The 17,629-nt window shown below is 39.9% G+C and overlaps 2 protein-coding genes across 5 annotated transcripts in view; one reads left to right on the plus strand and one right to left on the minus strand.

Annotated features, from left to right (window-relative positions):
- Nucleotides 1-17,257, plus strand: part of METTL9 (methyltransferase like 9) — a 49,979-nt gene extending 32,722 nt beyond the window's left edge. Inside the window, exon 5 of one of the 3 annotated variants that reach the window (XM_010819325.4) lies at nucleotides 15,003-17,257. In XM_010819325.4, the coding sequence (XP_010817627.1) occupies nucleotides 15,003-15,208 (206 nt within the window). In that variant the 3' untranslated portion in view covers nucleotides 15,209-17,257. 3 annotated transcript variants of the gene reach the window in all.
- Nucleotides 2,147-14,987, minus strand: IGSF6 (immunoglobulin superfamily member 6). Of its 2 annotated transcripts, XM_059881568.1 has the most exons (7): nucleotides 12,485-12,570; nucleotides 9,931-10,071; nucleotides 8,463-8,819; nucleotides 5,804-5,910; nucleotides 4,935-4,982; nucleotides 4,508-4,585; nucleotides 2,147-3,342 (listed from the first exon to the last, which is right to left on the minus strand). In XM_059881568.1, exons 3-7 carry the CDS (start codon nucleotides 8,758-8,760, stop codon nucleotides 3,286-3,288), a joined length of 588 nt encoding a protein of 195 aa, XP_059737551.1. In that variant the 5' UTR covers nucleotides 8,761-8,819; nucleotides 9,931-10,071; nucleotides 12,485-12,570; the 3' UTR covers nucleotides 2,147-3,285. The 2 variants fall into 2 exon arrangements, with proteins under 2 accessions (XP_059737551.1, XP_002698037.1); XM_002697991.7 differs by lacking the exon at nucleotides 9,931-10,071 and having other exon boundaries at nucleotides 12,485-14,987.
- Nucleotides 17,258-17,629: the final 372 nt, after the last annotated feature.

A 17,629-nucleotide genomic window follows, 5' to 3' on the forward strand; every position in this document is an offset into this window, starting at 1 on the left:
CCGACTCTGTGTGACCCCATAGACGGCAGCCCACCAGGCTCCCTCGTCCCTGGGATTCTCCAGGCAAGAACACTGGAGTGGATTGCCATTTCCTTCAGTGATTGAAAGTGAAAAGTGAAAGTGAATTGGCTCAGTCGTGTCCTACTCTTAGCGACCCCATGGACTGCAGCCTTTGAGGCTCCTCCATCCATGGGATTTTCCAGGCAAGAGTACTGGAGTGGGGTGCCATTGCCTTCTCCGTTTGAAATATGGGTCAGCCCTTATTGCCTGAGCTTCTCATGAAGCTTAGTGTTTTATCTGTAAAAATGGGGCTGATTTTACCTTGAGGTTTGTTGTGAAGATGAAATAATATAGTGTATAGGATAGTGCCCAACCATGTCTGTCTCTATTGGTGTTTGATACATGTTAGATTTGTTTCATTCCGTCCTGTTCTGTTCCTTTATTTTTATTTGTGGCTTCTTAGATAAGATTTGTTCACAGTCCTTCACTTTGAAGTATTTGTCAATATTTTTGCATTTTAGCTTGGTCTCAAATTCTGTGCCTTAAGCATCAGTTTATGTGATTCGACTCCATAGACACTGAACTAGATGCCTATTAGCCCAGGCTTTCAAACTCTCTTAGCTCTAATATAGTAGAGAGAAAGGTATGACTTACTCTGAAACTTTCATTAACACCTGTTGGTATGTGGTGTCACTGCTCTGGACTAGAGGGGAGAGTGTGTAGACACTAGAACCATGTCTGTTCTTTTTCATCTCCAAGCTGTTTTCAGTTTATTCTGTCTTGATTGTCTTGGAAAGTGTAAATTTCAACAGAAAGCTGTAGCTTGCTTAGTCCTTTTCAGTGGAAATTCTGGATGCTCAGGAAAATTAATGTTAGGGATTCAATGAGTGGTCCTTATGACAAGGCGTGAGGGTCAATGGCTAAGGAGTGAAGTGTGCTTCGTATCTCAGTTGAAGGGCTGAAAAAATATTTTTCTGTAGAAACATTGTTCAGTTGCATTCATGTAAGGGTATTTAAAAGACTTTTACGTACCAGGCAGTGCTAAGCAGTAGAAGTAAACAGAAATGAGACAGGTGCTTCTAGTTTTAAGATACTTAGAGACTAGTTCAGAAGATGTAAACAGACAGTGGCAGGATAATCTGAAAAGAAACATGAAGTTCCATGAGTTTAGAGAAGGAAAGTTCCATTAACTGCTGGAGGAGTTAGGGAGGTTTTCGTGTGGGTGACATTTGACGTGTGTTTGCATCTATGGCGTGTTTTACTGTATGCACACGCAACAGCAGTAAGATGGGAGCAAGGTGGGGTTCCCAGGTGGGGTTCCCAGTTCAGTGAGACCCAAGGATGGCGTGCAAAAGAAGCCTTTGGTTGTATAACAGTATAGCGGTCAGTCAGTATTGTTGGCTAGTTGGATGAATAAAAGAATGAATAATATATATATTTCAGGCACTCATATATGACCTCAAGGAATATAACTACTTGGGAAAATATGTTCCAAAATTTAGCTTAAAAATTAGTCTCTTAAACACAGTCCTTGCTTATATTGGGAAAAGTGTATTCTGAATCAAATACAAGTTTGTCTTAGGGATTTTGTTTCCTCATTAGTTACATGAAGAATGATATATTTTCATCCCTGAAAGGACCAAAGGTAATGACTTTCAGAAATCAAAAGGAAATGATCAGATCCCTTCTATTCACCTAGATGGTGGTAGCACTTAACCTTTTCTGCCATCTGGTTTAGAAGTTCATTTATTTCAGTCAGGCCAGTGGTCTCAAAGTTGAGGGAGTATGCAAGACTGTTTATGTTGGGGTACAGGAGGGAAATGTTAACATTTTTATTTATATTGCTTTGAATGCCCATTGTTTAATTTCTGTTTTTGTGTATACACATATACACACATACATGTATATGCATAAACTACACAAAGCATATGTGTACTCACATGTGTTTTCACATACATTTACACACAAAATGAGGTTATGTGCCCCCCCAACCCAGATGGAAAGGTTAGAGGTCCCTGATTTAAGCCATCAGTACAAAATGCTTTTAAAGAGATCTTAAAATATTTGAAAATTTAATCTGGGGTTTAAAAATAAGAATCGATCTCATTTTATACCAGTTTAAGAGGAACACTTTAAATAAACATAGTAGGTTGTAATTCAGGTTTAATAGCAGATATATACTTGCAGGTACTTTAAATAAATTTTTTTGTTACACAGAAGTAACTTCAGAGAGCGATTCTCTAACATGTTTTCTTAGTGAGATGGTAGTAAGTACCATAAGCCTCCTTGCTAGACACTGCCCCTTGTCCTGCATTTCCCTCCTTAGTTGGTTAATAATCACACTGCAATGCGTAATACAAATCTATACTCTGTATGATCCCAACTATGTATAAAGTGTAGGCTTGTATAAATGTGTGTGTGTACATAGGTATATTTTTGTGTGTATGTGTGTGTGTAATACAATGACTTACTAAAAGAGAAAAAAATATATGGCAAAGGCTTGCTCAGTTCCAGTGCTTTGCCAAAGCCTTCCCTGGTGCTGTTATTTGGCGCAAGACTGACACCTAGAGTCCATTGTAGCTTATTTATTCTGAGGTTTTCTCTGGCTGAACCTTCTGCTTTGGATTTTTTGTTAAAATAACTAAAATGTTGCTGTGTTCTGTTGTGCCCTCACTTTTTGTTGGTAGCAGGATGTAAGTCATTTTGCATACCCTGGCAGGAAAATGTGTACTGTGCCACTGGCCCATTACAACACTAGAGGAAATAATACTTGCTGCAAAATACTGTTCAAGATAATTTTTCTCTAACTCAGATTTTGACACATTCCTTCCTCTCTCCGTTCCTCTTTCCCTGCCAACTTGGTCTAGTTGGCCCACCACATCTAGAAACCATAAAGACAGTTCTTCCAGGCAAGACTGAGGCACTTGGTGTGACTTCAGATCATCTTCAGGGTATCAGTCATCGTGTGGTTATGTCGAATGGAGCAAATACAGAAGGACATATGCTTTAATTGGAAGTTTTTGAAGATGCTTGACTACTTAGAATTCTCCTACCTAGCAAATTAGGAAAGTATTTTTCAGTTGCATTTTGTTGGGTTTTAGTATTTTGGTAATTTCCATTAGTAATAGTCTCCTTATATTCTCTGGCATCCTTCTTGTAGCTAGTTGACTTTTCCATTTACCTTAAATTGTTTTCTAAAAAAAACCTGATGGGTGTATATCTACTAATACTTTCATAATGTCTGGAGTGGGATTTTCAGTGACTTCATTGAAAGTCAGAAGACTTCTATGGTCTTTCATAGTTAGAAAGCGCAGCTCTGTTTTCATAAGTGTTGTCTTTTTCCTGCAATAGTAAAATAACAAGACACATTTTAAGTTTTGTAACCAATAACACCACACTAAGAGCGACATATTAATTACAGTGCCGTCTTGCATTCTCCAGTAACCATAAAGGTCCAGTTTCCACTTTGCCTTTATTTGGAGTAAGATGTGGGAACTAAAGAATAACTTTCTTGTTTACGTGCCATTGTCAAAGCCCTGACTGAGGGCTTTAAAATTCCTACTTCCAGGCTTGTCTTCTAGCCATTTAATTTGGCCTCTCTGCTGAAAGGTGCCTGTGTCAATAAAAGAAGAGTGTGAACATGCATTTGTAATTATTCAGAGTGGCATCTTAGGTATTTATAATTAAATCACTTCTTTATGTACTTCTATATACATTGAAGGATGAAGTGACTATTTAGATGATACTATTTCCTGGATGAAAATCCTTTTTAGAAATCAGATTTAAAAAAACCACATCTCGTATCAGAATTCTGTTTCATTTGCCCTCATGGCTGCTGTTTAAGAAAACATCTCTGCTAGTGTATAAGTTCTTTATTTTGTATATATTTTAATTTAAATCTGAAAAGTCTGATCAGGTATCGTGGAAACTGTCTGCTCTACTAGCTGTAAAACAATGTCTTGTTTGAAAAAACCTGTTTTTATAGGACTTTAAGACTGTGTAAGGACTATCAGAATGTATTATAGTCAATATATACATTCTTCCTATCACTAAACATCAAAGGCTGAAGAAATACTCATCTTTTATTCTTATTATCTGTCTTTTCTAATGTGAGCAAGTAAGTTTTCTGTATAATTTGATCCACAGATGTTTGCAACATTTGCTTAATGGTTACTACTGATGCAAGATACAGTCCAAAGAAGCTTTCAACCCACAAAAGCATCCTTGTCTGTATTGAAAACATTACCTGTATCCAGTGTGTTTCAGAAAGATTTCATGTCACTAAGATGCCAACCTGGTGTCTATTTGATATTGCATCAGATGTCCTTTGTTACGTATTTATCAAAACAAATGCATTTTATGAAAGTCCTCTTTCAGACTCTTTTTAAAGAAAAACTTGATTATTGACAGCTTGCTGGCAGCCAAGTTTTTTTAGTTAAACATGCTTTATATCTTTTTAGTTAAGCATGCTTTTTCGCCTTACATCTTTTTGATATTTTACACTTACAGTTTGTTGGCTTGTTTGTTGTCTCTTGCTATATAGCTCTTGAGCAATTTCCTGAAAAATACGCCGAGCACTCTTTTTCTATAAATACAAATAAGAAAAAAAAATGTTGTCTTATGATGAAAAGCAATGATTATTGCACGTTATCTGAGCCTTTTCTTTCTTTATTGGCCACCAGTCTTAGAAACTACCCCACCCAACACATCTGTACCTACAGTTAACTCTTGTATTTTGAGTATATTAAGTAGAATTTATGATTGAGACCTGTCAATTTGCCATATATTCTACCACTTGAGAATATAATTTTTATCAACAATAGGAAACAGTACGAAAGTTGTTCTGTGATGATGTTCTGTTTCTTAAATTATTTTCAATGTAAAATAGTTAATAACCACAATTCTGAAGATGTTTTACCAGCATTGGGGTGTACCTTTTGTGATTCTTCTGTTTCGTTCTTTCTTTGAGTGTTAGATTTTGCCTGTCAGGAAGAAAAGGAAAGTCTTACAAGACATGTTATGTACTCAGAACAATCATGGCAGATATCTCATACCATAATAAGGTTAAACGAACTTAATATTTAAGTAATATGCAGTAAGAGTAATTTTCATGTCACTTCTGAGGTGTTTTTATTAATAGCTCAAGCTGATATTGATAATAGGATTTATGGTAATCTTAATATAACGCATACATATCCCCTTTTATAGCATGTGAACAATGAGAAGTATAGTCTTTCTCAAAAACTTTAGGCCTCTTAAAGATATTTTAAGGTAGTGTCTAATCTCTCTCTCTCTTTTTAAAATATTTATTTAGCTGTTCCGGGTCTTAATTGCATCATGCAGGACTTTTAGAAGTATCGTGTGGGGTCTAGTTCCCTGATCAGGGATTAAATCTGGGCACCCTGCATTGGGAACATGGAGTCCTAGCCACTGTACCACCGGGGAAGTCCCTCCAGTCTCTTTCGTTAACCTTTTTCAAAAAGATTGTTCTTAGGCCTTTCATACCTTCCCCACCAGTGGAAAAGTAGCATGTGTCTGATGGTTATAAAGAAGGATCTCTTAATCCCATTTATGGAAAGAAAACCATATAAATTGTGTACTCTGGTTAATAATTTTCAGTGATGAAAACTTTTTGCTTTTTTCTGCAGACCTCTTCTGCAGTAGGTATTTCCTGCAGATGCAAAGGGATATGTTAATTAGGTGAGCTATTTCTGAGGCTCCCAACATGTGGAAAGATGGAAATTATTTCCTTAGGATAATTTTCAAGGCCATAGGGACATCTAATGCAAGATGTTTGACTTACTTTGGTGAGGACGATGAGGATCACGAGCACACTGGTGATGTAGATAGAGAACAGGACTAAGAGGGCTATCAGGGCGGACTGCAGTTCCTTGCTGAGAACCTTCATCTCTTTGTGAATTACAGACAGAGAAAGAGACAGTCACTATTGAAACATATTATTGCAAATATATGTATAAAGTGTAATTGAAACTAAATGTTAAGGGGGACACATGAGCTTATGCTATTTGGCTATTCATATAAAAATTTATTCAGGGGCTCTTGATTTAGAAGGCGCTCAAGTATATGATCAGAGAAGGCAATGGCACCCCACTCCAGTACTCTTGCCTGGAAAATCCCATGGGCGGAGGAACCTGGTAGGCTGCAGTCCATGGGGTCACTAAGAGTCGGACACGACTGAGCGACTTCATTTTCACTTTTCACTTTCATGCGTTGGAGAAGGAAATGGCAACCCACTCCAGTGTTCTTGCCTGGAGAATCCCAGGGACGGGGGAGCCTGGTGGGCTGCCGTCTATGGGGTCACACAGAGTCGGACATGACTGAAGTGACCTAGCAGCAGCAGCAACAACAAGTATATGATAGTTAAAGCCAGTTCATTAGTTCTTTAAGTGTATTATGCCCAAAATGTTACTCATTTTTAAAACTTAAAATTTTAATAAATTCAATTATTTGTCATATGCTAAGAATCACTTTTTATGTAAATTGTTGCTTAAAGTGAGATAAACATTTCAAGACAGGTTGTTCAAGGGCGTTTTAAGTTTCTTTTAGTAGATACAAGTGTCACCAAGAGTCTATGGAGTTAAAATTCTTTCCCACATATGTTTATGACCTTGAACTGTACACATAGGTAAGCAGGCCATACACTATGATTATGGTGCTCACTGAACGCTTGTATGTTCAGTGGTGTTGTGTGTCTCTTCTTTCTAATAAAGCTGGAAGTAGAATTATTGAATCCATTTGTACATTCTGAATTTCTCCCTCGCTGCAGTAAGTGTCCTGTTCTCTAGGTAGTGATGAAGTAACACACCACATCTTCAAGTACGCAATTATTTGAAGTACAGAATCCAATTAAATTTGTAATTGTTATCTGAATAACTTGTGCTTTTCAACTAAATAAGCCCGTAGATGCTTATCCTGTGAACTCAGTTTATACAACATACATTTTTCTTGTGAAACTTAACAAATCAACTATATCTGTAAAACTTAAAAAAGTTTCAAGTGTGAAATTAGAGGCTCTGTTAAAAAGGTAGGAAATCGCTGTTTCTGTCTTAATCGTATTTTCATTCCTACTCTTAAGAAGGGTGTTTCATCACATGAACCTGCAGGTTTGAGACCTCCTTCTTTACAAACCATTTTTCTTCTGGCTGTTGTTTTTTATAGAAGACACATGCATGCAGTGAGAGATACAAATTGCCACGGCTGTTGTGTGTTTGTGTTAATATCTGTTGTTTAGTCGTGTCCGACCCTTTCAGGTCCCATAGACTGCAGTGCGCCTGGCTTCCCTGTCCTTCACCATCTCCCGGAGTTTGCTCAAACTCAAGTCCATTGAGTCCGGGATGCCATCCACCCATCTCATCCTCTGTTGCCCCCTTCTCCTCCTGCCTTCAATCTTTCCCAGCATCAGGGTCATTTCCAGAGAGTCGGCTCTTCACATCAGGTGGCCAAAGTATTGGAGCTTCTGCATCACTCCTTCCAATGAATATTCAGAGTTGATTTCCTTAGCTGACATTAATTATTTGATATAAACCAGGCACCATTAAAAGTGCTTTATGTGCATTAACTCATTTATAATTTACCCCTACAAGTGAGCATAAACTAACATTAAATGATGGTGAAATAGCAAAAGTTCATTAGAACACCAAAGTAAGAATTGTAATATAGGACAATCTGGGCTCCTCGAAGTCCTGTGTTAAAACCAAAAGCCTGATCAATTTGAGTTTATGTTTTAATGATCTCAGAGCTCATCGTACTAGTTTCTTTAAAGGGGAGAGGTCTGAGAAAAGCATGGAGTTACTGTTCTTCTCTTCCTTTCTCCAGAATCATGTGAAGCTTTTCCTCACAATTTCATAATTTATAGGTCTTAGCTAGGCTCAGTGTCCTCACCTGCATGAGGAGATTGTCATGGATTTTAGTAAATCTAAGGAAACCACACCGACCCTTTTTCTGTTCATTATCTATGCACAAGGGGATAAGGTCAGGGGTCCCCCAGTGGCTTTACCTAAACTTTGTGTTTATTCTTCATAATGCATATTTTTTTATGGGTTCAATTTATTGATTGCTTCTGCTTCTTTAGTGTTTTGTTCTAGATGGTGCAATACCAGGCGAGATCCTAAGAGGGCTCTCCGTTAAACGTCATATTTCAATCTGTGTAACATGGAGAAAAGAGGACGTAGCTGGTCAGCCTTTGCCAGTGAAGTCTGGACATAGAGAGGACATAGAGAGTATAGCACCTGACATAACCCTGACTGTGTCCGCGGAGGCCGAGAGATGGGATTGGAGTAGTTCATCAGTCCAAACTGCATGTTGGCTAGTGTGAGGGTCACACTGTTCACTGGCTGAGCTATTAAGTTATCAGATGTATCTCCTAATCTCTGCATAGAAGTAAGTGATGCATTTAAGGGACCAAGCAGAACACACTGTACGGGAATAAAGCTTTGACTGACCTCTTACCACAAGCACAGTCCCTCTTCCCGTTTGCTTAGCTCTCGGTTGCTTTGAGTTGGGAAAGGCTATTCCACAGACGTAGATTGCACTGTCATTGAAAGTCAGCCTGTTCACAGTGAGGGAAACCTGGTTTTGTGCCGGATTCTCAAGTGTGTATTTGTCTGTCTTACTTCTGCATCCATTCAAGCACAGGTTCTTAGACTCATGAGTCCCGTAGCGAAACCACAGGCATTTTGGTTGCTCTGCAGGGCACCCCACTGTGGAGAAGGAGCAGGGCAAGGTTACGACCTTTTGCATGTAGTCCACTTGAAGTTCAGGTGGTTGAGACACTGAGACGGTGCAGTCATCCGCGACCCCTGTGGGAGGAAGCAGAGGAGCTTGATCAGTGGGCGTCTCACCTCCCTTTGTCCTGTGCTCCTGTTTTATCAACATTTTTGAAGAATCCACTGAAAACCATGGCTTTCTTGTTTTTACCTCACTCTCAGCACAGACAAGACTATAAAAGTAGACACTGGTGCCAATATTTTATGATAACTATAAATGGAGTATAACCTTTAAAATTGTGAATCACTATTATAAAGTTACGGTACACCCTTAACTTTTTTTTAACTTGTACATTAACTTTGCTGCTGCTGCTGATAAGTCGCTTCAGTCATGTCCGACTCTTTGTGACCCCATAGATGGTAGCTACTTCAATCCAAAAAATTAAGACTTAAAAAAAAGGTAGACGCTGGTGTTCCTTACTTTTCTTGACCCTCTGAGTTTCCTGACCTCAGGCTGCTGGAGCACAGTGATGTCTGGTACTTAAAGGGCAGCCCTGGGGGTGGGGTGGGGATCTCCTTTGCTGGAGGTGACAGCAGATCTGAGTTAGAAGGTCGGGGTCCACATGTACACTCGTGGTGTACTTAGGAGCTGTCCGTTGATCTCCCTGTGCAAATCAATTGCTCTCTAGGAGCTTGTTTCCTTATCTGAACCCCTGGACTCATAGGAGTATTGCATTCAGTGTAGCAATAGGTATCAAAGCACATGAGCAGCAGGGATTTTTTTTTCCTGCCTTTTAAGGTTGTGATTGCTAGGAATTCATGACAGTTTACAGTTGTTCTTCAGGGAGTCTAGTTGTCCCAAAGGAAAACATTGTAAAAGGCAGTGTGTACATCTGGGAAATTGTAGCCCTGGCTCAGCCAGCCTTTCGTTGTTGAGCAGAGGCCTGATGAGCTGGCCATGCCACTGCCCAGCAGGTTAGTTTCTTTCCTGGCTCGTGTGTGCTGCTTTGTAGCCTCTTGTAGCTTTAATTTACTTGAGCAGTATTGTGATTAGGAGTAGACATTTGAGTTTGGATCCTAGCTCTTGCTAGTTCCTAGCTCTCTGGTCTGTTTCCTCATTAGCAAAAGGGGGATAGTGTTGAGTATCATGAGGTTAGCAGGAAGTTTCATGGAGGCCATCAGTGCACAAGGAGTATTTACTTACCTGGGTCTAAGTAAGTATTTAATGAAAGGAGCTATTTCTGCTGCCATGGCCACTCCTGTCTCCACAGGATCATATGCCCATTTTAGATATAGCTCTAAATAGAGCTCTAAAGAGAGAGAGCTCAGCTGATAAAGAATCCACCTGCAATGCAAGAGACCCTGGTTCAATTCCTGGGTCGGGAAAATCCGCTGAAGAAGGGATAGGCTACCCACTCCAGAATTCTTGCGCTTCCCTGGTGGCTCAGCTGGTAGAGAATCCACCCGCAATGCAGGAGACCTGGGTATGATCCCTGGGTTGGGAAGGTCCCCTGGAGAAGGGAAAGGCTACCGACTCCAGTATTCTGGCCTGGAGAATTCCATGGACTGTATAGTATAGTCCATGGGGTCGCAAAGAGTCGGACATGACCAAGCGACTTTCACTTCACAGCGTCATGTCAGCAGGGCCGAGACTAGACGCCCCATCCAGTGCTCTCCCCGCCGCCACATCATGCTGCTTCCCTGTCATGGGGGTGGGTCCCTATGTGGCCTTCTATCTAATCCCAGGTTCGTGAAGCTGGAAAGCTGCTTAGTTATTTATTACTGGGAAGACCTGCCCTCAGCCATTTTGGGGGCAAGGGAGGCTGTATGTGAAATACTGTTGGTTGAGGCAAAGTGGAATTTGTGCATGTTTTCACTCTGACTTTGTGTGGTTACATGTTTATACATGGTCTTATTTGTCTGACTTTTCCCTTTGCTGTTGTACACAAAATTAAAAAATAATCCAAGTTGTCTGATACAAGTTTCATATGGGCTTTTTGTCACTTAACATTTTTCTTATAGGTCCTGACCCAGAGCAGAAGAATTAAAACTAGAATCATGGTATTTGTGACCCAGATCTCTTCTCACCATGTTGTAATTTTTGTTATTTGTGCAATTGGAGATGAGCTGGGAGCTTTTTAGCAACCTGGTAAAGGTAAACCAGATGAGCGGGTAAAGTCAAGTCACTGGAGAAGACCAGGCTTCCTGCGTCTTCAGCCAAGGGGCTTAGCCTCTCTCCTAAGGCTGGTGGAAACGGCTTTATAAGGTATAGTAATCGTTAAAGTGTGGGAACTTGAAGTGGGCCTGCCAGAGTCGTGAGGTTAATCAGCAAGGTCCCAGTGTCAACTCCTCCATGAGGTAGTTTTTAAAAGGGAAGCTACCTTTTAACATTTTTCTTGGAGAACTAGTGTTCCAGGGTAAAATAAATACTTGCAACTTAGAAGTTTCATATCTCTGCTCGTGACCACCTCAGAAGGGAGAAAACCGGGTGCAGTGGTTTCCTGTGAGAGCCCAGGCTGTGAGGAGACGGCTGCTCCCCCCGCAGCCCCGCGCCATGAATGAGGCGGCAGCTTAGTGCAAAAGGGAAGTTTGGATACTGTGTCAGCCTGCAGCCCACTCTGAAGAGCTGCACTTTAAGAGCTCTCATATCCTGTAGGGGTTCTTTTAAACACAGTACCCTCTGGAAAGGTTGAAAGTTTATCTTCTTAGTGGAGGGAATAAAAAAAGATTACTGTTTTTGAAAACCAAGCTACAAAATACATAGAAAAGTAATTTCCGAACTTTCTAAAAAACGCCTTTATGGAAAATTTCGAACATACGCAGTAGTTGACCAGCACAGTAACTTCTCCGCCATCACCTGACTTCAGCCCAGTCTCGTTTCAGCTCTTCTCCCTACTTGTGCCTTTATCTCGTGTTATTTTAGGGCAAATTCCAGATAATTTGTCTGCACATCTTTCAGTATATGTCTTTGAAAGATAATTCTTTTGAAAAATAATACTAATTAGACTACTCTATAAAAGTAATATATATACACTTATTAGGAAATAAATAGACTTATTACTGAAAGTAGAAGCAAAAACATCACCCATAGTCCTTTCACCGCTCTGCCCCCACCAAATCACTGTTAACATTTAAAAATATTTCTTTACAGATGAGAAAAAATAAGAGCTTTTGTTCCCTTTCCTGGCCTATGACCCAAACTTTGTGAGCAAATATGAGATTATGAGATTTTTTAGAACAATGATGAAATTATTAGAACTGTGATACAGGAAACTCTCTCATAGAGAAAAAACAGGCAAAAGTATCCATATATTTGTGATATGGTTATTTTTCAAGGAAGGAGCCATTGCAGTTTTTTAAAATGACAGGTACTTCAATTTATAGAAATTCGGCTTTTTCTGAAAGACTGTTCTTTAAAAATATTTAAGTATTTAATTCAGAGTCAGTTTGCCTGTATGGGAACTGAATTGTTAATGATTAATGTGATTTTATGAATATTTTCAAGCCTTTGTTTGGTGAGGTACTCTTCTCTAAAGCAGCATGATAGCAAAGGAAGTTTTCAATGTTAATATTAATTTTTTTTCTCAGCTGTTTTTTTATTACCTATTTCTCTGAGAAAAAAGGAAATTTGTCACTTTAGACAGTTTCCATAATGTTATACATTTAAAAATCTGTAGGGGCTTAAAATATAAATGAATTTTTAGATGAAAAGTAGCAATTGATTTTAATAAAATGGAGGGAAAATAAAAGAACCTTACCGACATAAAACAGAATCAGATTGAATTCCAGACCGAGAATGATCTTTCCTCTGTTCACGGTCTCCATTTCTGTGTGTATGTATGAGGTGTGGGGAGTGTATTTGAAGAGAGTTTTGGCTTTTTTTTTTTTTTCTAAGTAAGGAAGAAACAAAGAGAGGAACTCTTATTGAGGAAGCATAATTGGGAACTTTTTGAAATTGTGTAAAGATTGTTTGTAATCCAGTTTCACCATTTAAAGTTGAGATTTTAGCCTAGAGCACATTTCTAAATGTTCATATGGTCACATTTTTCTTGGGTTTTACAAATCCTCAAAGATGTTAGATGTTTTGGGTGAGATTTTGATTTACCTTGGTGCATATTCCTAGAAAGTATTGTTTGACAGATAACTCATACTTAAATTTTCTAGAGCAGTTCAGTCTCTGCTCTTGGGCATCTAATTTGTTCTTGGTGCTGGGCTGATAACTGCTGGAAATCAAGGAGAAGCAGGAGGAAATATCTTCATGTAGTGTGCTAAGTCACTTCAGTCGTGTCCGACTCTCTGCGACCCTGTGCACTGTAGCCCACCAGGCTCCTCTGCCCATGGGATTCTCCAGGCAAGAGTACTGGAGTGGGTTGTCACGCCCTCCTCCAGGGGATCTTCCCAACCCAGGGACTGAACTCACATGTCTTCCATTTTCTGCATTGGCAGATGGGTTCTTTACCACTAGCGCCACCTGGGAAGTCCATCTTCATGTAGAGACAAGAGAAAAATCAGTGAACAATGAATAAATAAGTTGGGTGCCATTAACTAATTGTACCCCAGTTTTGTTTAGTCACTAAGTCATGTCCAACTCTTTGCGACCCCATGGACTATAACCTGCCAGGCGCCTCTGTCCCTGGAATTTCCCAGGCAAGAATACAGGAGTGGGTTACCATTTCCTTCTCTGGGGGATCTTCCCAACCCAGGGTTCGAATCTGCATCTCCTGCATTGGCAGATTCTTTACCACTAAGTCACCTGGGAAGCCCTTGTGCCCAGTTTTGTGTGACCACTTTTATTGTGAAATAAATGTGTGGAATCTTTGTCATCCAGAACCCCATCCTAGTCCCTCGGGGGCTTCATCAGTCAGGTTATTTGTAAACAGCAGAAAGTGACTTGGGCTGACTTAATAAGCAAAAGGGAGTTTATTGAAAGGATTTGAGGGTAGCACAGTGAGTCCCTGGGAGGACTGGAGAATCATGTGTTGCGGTCTACATACAAGACACATGCCCCGAAGTCTGCTGTAAAGCTGATCTGAAGAGCACTGCCAACCGGCAAGCACTGCTGCCTTGGCGTGGCCCACAGCCTGTCAGTGGTACTGCTCCGTGCTGCCCGAGCTGCCTGGACTCACACCACTGCTCCGCCTTCCCAGAGAAGGAGCCTCACGTCCCCACCTCTGGGCCACTTGCTCCTCATTCCAGGTCTCAGGGGAGTGTTTCTGACCTGAGGTCATGAACCAGTGCCTGAGCTGCGAGAAAGAGGAGGGGGAAGCTGCTTCCCCAGGCTTTGCCTTCCACGGGGAAGAGGGGTGCTCGCTGCCGGAAAGAATGAAACCCTCTCCACTGTACTGTGTGTATGCTTGGCACCTGTTGATTATATATTTTGTCATTTACAGAAAGTTATTCTCAATCTGTATTTAGTAATACTTTTAGCATTACTGTGTATTTTTTTTTTTACATCATAGTTGCGTCTGAAAGCACCCCCCAGATTTTATATATACCACTGTGTGTGTTTGTGTGTGTGTGTCTGTAGTCAGTGCTTGGTATGTATGTGAACTGAAGACTTTTTCTAGCCCCCTAGTACCTGGGCATCTGACGCTCATGGGTTTGGAAATGACTAATGTTAACACAGACTTGAGTCACTGTTCCAAGAAATGCTAGGTTGATTCATCCATTCTAGTATGTTATCCTCTCTCTGGTTCTGGAGGTTAACTTGTGTGAAATTCTTCTGCAAAGTTAGAGAGTGGATTGACCTCCCTTGAAAAGCACACCAAATGATCTCTTTTTAGAAATTAAAACCCTCCGTTAACCTATTTTTACTTTCAGCCTGATAAACCCCTCTAGTTAATATGTGGCATGATTTTACTACACTAGTGGCGTTTTCTTACATTTATCCAAAGCACTCTTTCAAACTTTGTTACACTCTGCCTCAATATTTAATAAGCAGTTTTCCAAACCTATTAACCATTACACACCAGTCAGTCTAAGGGAGGGTGATATCAAGAAACTGTCAGAGCAAGTAGTAGTGTGGGCTTTGGGTCTGGTTTAATGAGGGATTACACTTCTGTCCCAGTGTTCATTAACCTTGCAAGCTGGGGCACGTTCTTCAGTCTTCCTGTCTCTACTTCCTCTTTGTCCTACCGCTGGGTCACCCGGGAAATCATTCATCAAAGCACCCAGTGCTTGGCACACACCAAGTCCTTAGCAGATATTGTTCTTCCCCTCTTCTCTCTTTTGAGTAATCTGTTTGTTCAAGAATTTAACTTCATGTTTTTGTTTTAGTAGGTGGCAAGTGGGATAAACCATCGGAAATTTTGGAAATCAAGGGACAGAATTGGGAAGAACAAGTGAATAGTCTGCCTGAAGTTTTCAGAAAAGCTGGTTTTGTTATCGAAGCTTTCACCAGACTGCCATACCTGTGTGAAGGTGACATGTATAATGACTACTACGTTCTGGATGATGCTGTCTTTGTTCTCAAACCCGTATAAACAAGTGGAGGTTGGGGTCTTCAGAGTCCAGCCCAAGAATGTACACTCCGGAAGAGGATCTGCAAGTTCAGTTATGTGAAGGGAGGACCTTTGGGGACTGCCATTCTAAATATCATGTAGGAATTTTAAAAGCCAAATTACTAATTATTGCTTTGTAGTGTGTAAAAGGAATGTTTTTTAAAAAAACAAAAAACCAACTCTTTGAGGATTTTTATCAACTCTTTACTCAGTAATGCAGGTCACACTCCGATTATGGAAAATATTTTTTATACTTAATTGCAGTAGGGACTCATTCCCAAAGCAATAGTCATGACTTCACAGGGAACCAGTAAATGTGGGTTGTTTGTAATAAAATGAAGACTGGGCAATAAAGCTGTCTTTCCAGTTGCAAATATTGGTTATAAAGTATAGCCACTGATCCTCTTTCATGTTTAGAAATTCTGTCATTATTCCAGAAAATGTTTTTAATCATGCTAATAAACTTTTTTTGGAGGTGACTTTGGCATCATGTTGGAGTTACTATAAGGCTTCCCAAGCATCTTTAATTGCTTTGCTTCAGGTGTGCCCAAGTAGTAGCATATATGAAAGAAAGATGAAGTAGATGAGAATATATGGTAAAGGAACGCTTTAGACTTGGGGGTGGGGTGATTACTGCAAATTGTGATGAACACAAGCAACCCAGACTAACTCTCAAAAGAACAGCCTCATTCAGATGTACTTCAGGGACTACCCTCACTCCCCAACTCATATATATATGTTTGTTTTTTTTTTGAAATTCAGAGCAGTGGGTTCTGACTTTGTGGTAACTTGTGTCCTACACTCAGAATTTTGCTTTTCTGGACAATCTCAGGTTCTCAGAATTGGAACATTCAGTTTTGTCTACTGACAAGAACACCACCTAATATTCTTTCAATTCAGCTTCTTAACTCTGTCCTTGTATATACCTCTTTCACAGAACTTGGCTCTTCTCGAAATCCTTAACTGAGTTTATAGTTTGCCAGGAGTATGGTTTGAGAAAACCATGTCAGACTCATGCATTCTAGAATCCGTGAGGGCCTCCAACCATATATCCAGAAAGGTTGCAACGAGCTCATTACCAAGATCGATAACCATTGTGGATGTTCCAAAGAGCAGAGCACTTAACCCAAAATCTAAAATCTCAGTAATCATAGAGATGCCAATTTGAGATCATGCCTATTAACAATATGTTATTCTCACAACTTGCTTTTGTCAGCCAGGTGTTACATTAACTATTCTCATCTATATGCTCATAGAAGTCATCAAATCAGCACATTTACTGCAGCACCTGGGCATAAAGGAGAATTAAAGCCTTGAGAAGAATGACTTTATTATTCAGTAAGAACAGCATTCCCACGTCCTGACACCAGTATCTTCCACCGTTATTGTGTAGTCGTAATAAGAGTTGGGTTATGTGATTTTTGCAAAAGCGTTATTGGTGCTTTCAAATGCTTTTTTCCCCCCCAGGAATTCAAATAAGTGAAGTGCAAATACTTGGCACCTTAGATTGTAAAAATAGAGGAAATGAGTAAATTTAATGTAGTTCTTGTACAGTTGAGTTTTGCTTCTTTATAAGCTGTCATCATCAGGGGTTGCTGTTTAGACTGCTGAACAAGAGTGCACGAGTGACAGATGCTCAGAGGCAGGTTGTTGCAAAGTGTTTCATTAACTTTGAGAATTAATTTGATAGTCTATTTGGAAAAAAAAAGAAACAAACCTCCTTCTTTTCCCCCCAAAATCAGAGAAAGCACATACATTTATGCATTTTAAAGACAAATACTTTCTCAAAATCTGAGGTTCTCTGAAAATCAGCTTCTCAAAAGTGCCGTTTTTTGGTGAAAATTTAAACCAACAAATCCGCTCACATTTCACGCCTGGTCTTGAAAGTCTTGGTGGTATATCATCATTCCACTAGATGGCAGTGTTGCTTACTGAGCGTCAATGACTTTATTTCCCCTTAAATGGAATCATGTTTTTTCTTTTTTTCTCCCCAAAGTATTGATACAATAAACTGCCTTCTTGTCTGCACCATTCCTTGTGTAAGTGTTTCATATCAAGTTAAGGTTGTACTGGAGGAATTAAGAAGACCTCTATTTGCAGTCAAAGCAAGCTAGCCAGTTGACCTTAAAGGTCACAGAGAAAGGAAATGTAAGCTGCACCTGTGAGGCAAAGCTCTTTGCACCTGCAGCTGTAAGCCTCTGGAGTGTTTAGACCACTGATGTCAGAGAGTGGAAGGGAAGAAGACATAATAGCCTTGGTCATTTCTCCCTTGTGCAGAGCTGTTAAGAGAGACAGTGTATTTTCTACCCTTCTCTTATGTCACATCAGTTTTTACATAATTGACCTTTAACAGAAAAGCGGTTGGGCTGGGAAATAAAGTAAAACTTAGTTGTTTCAAGTCAT

Source organism: Bos taurus, chromosome 25 (assembly GCF_002263795.3).
Source record: "Bos taurus isolate L1 Dominette 01449 registration number 42190680 breed Hereford chromosome 25, ARS-UCD2.0, whole genome shotgun sequence".
Taxonomy (NCBI): Eukaryota; Metazoa; Chordata; class Mammalia; order Artiodactyla; family Bovidae; genus Bos; species Bos taurus.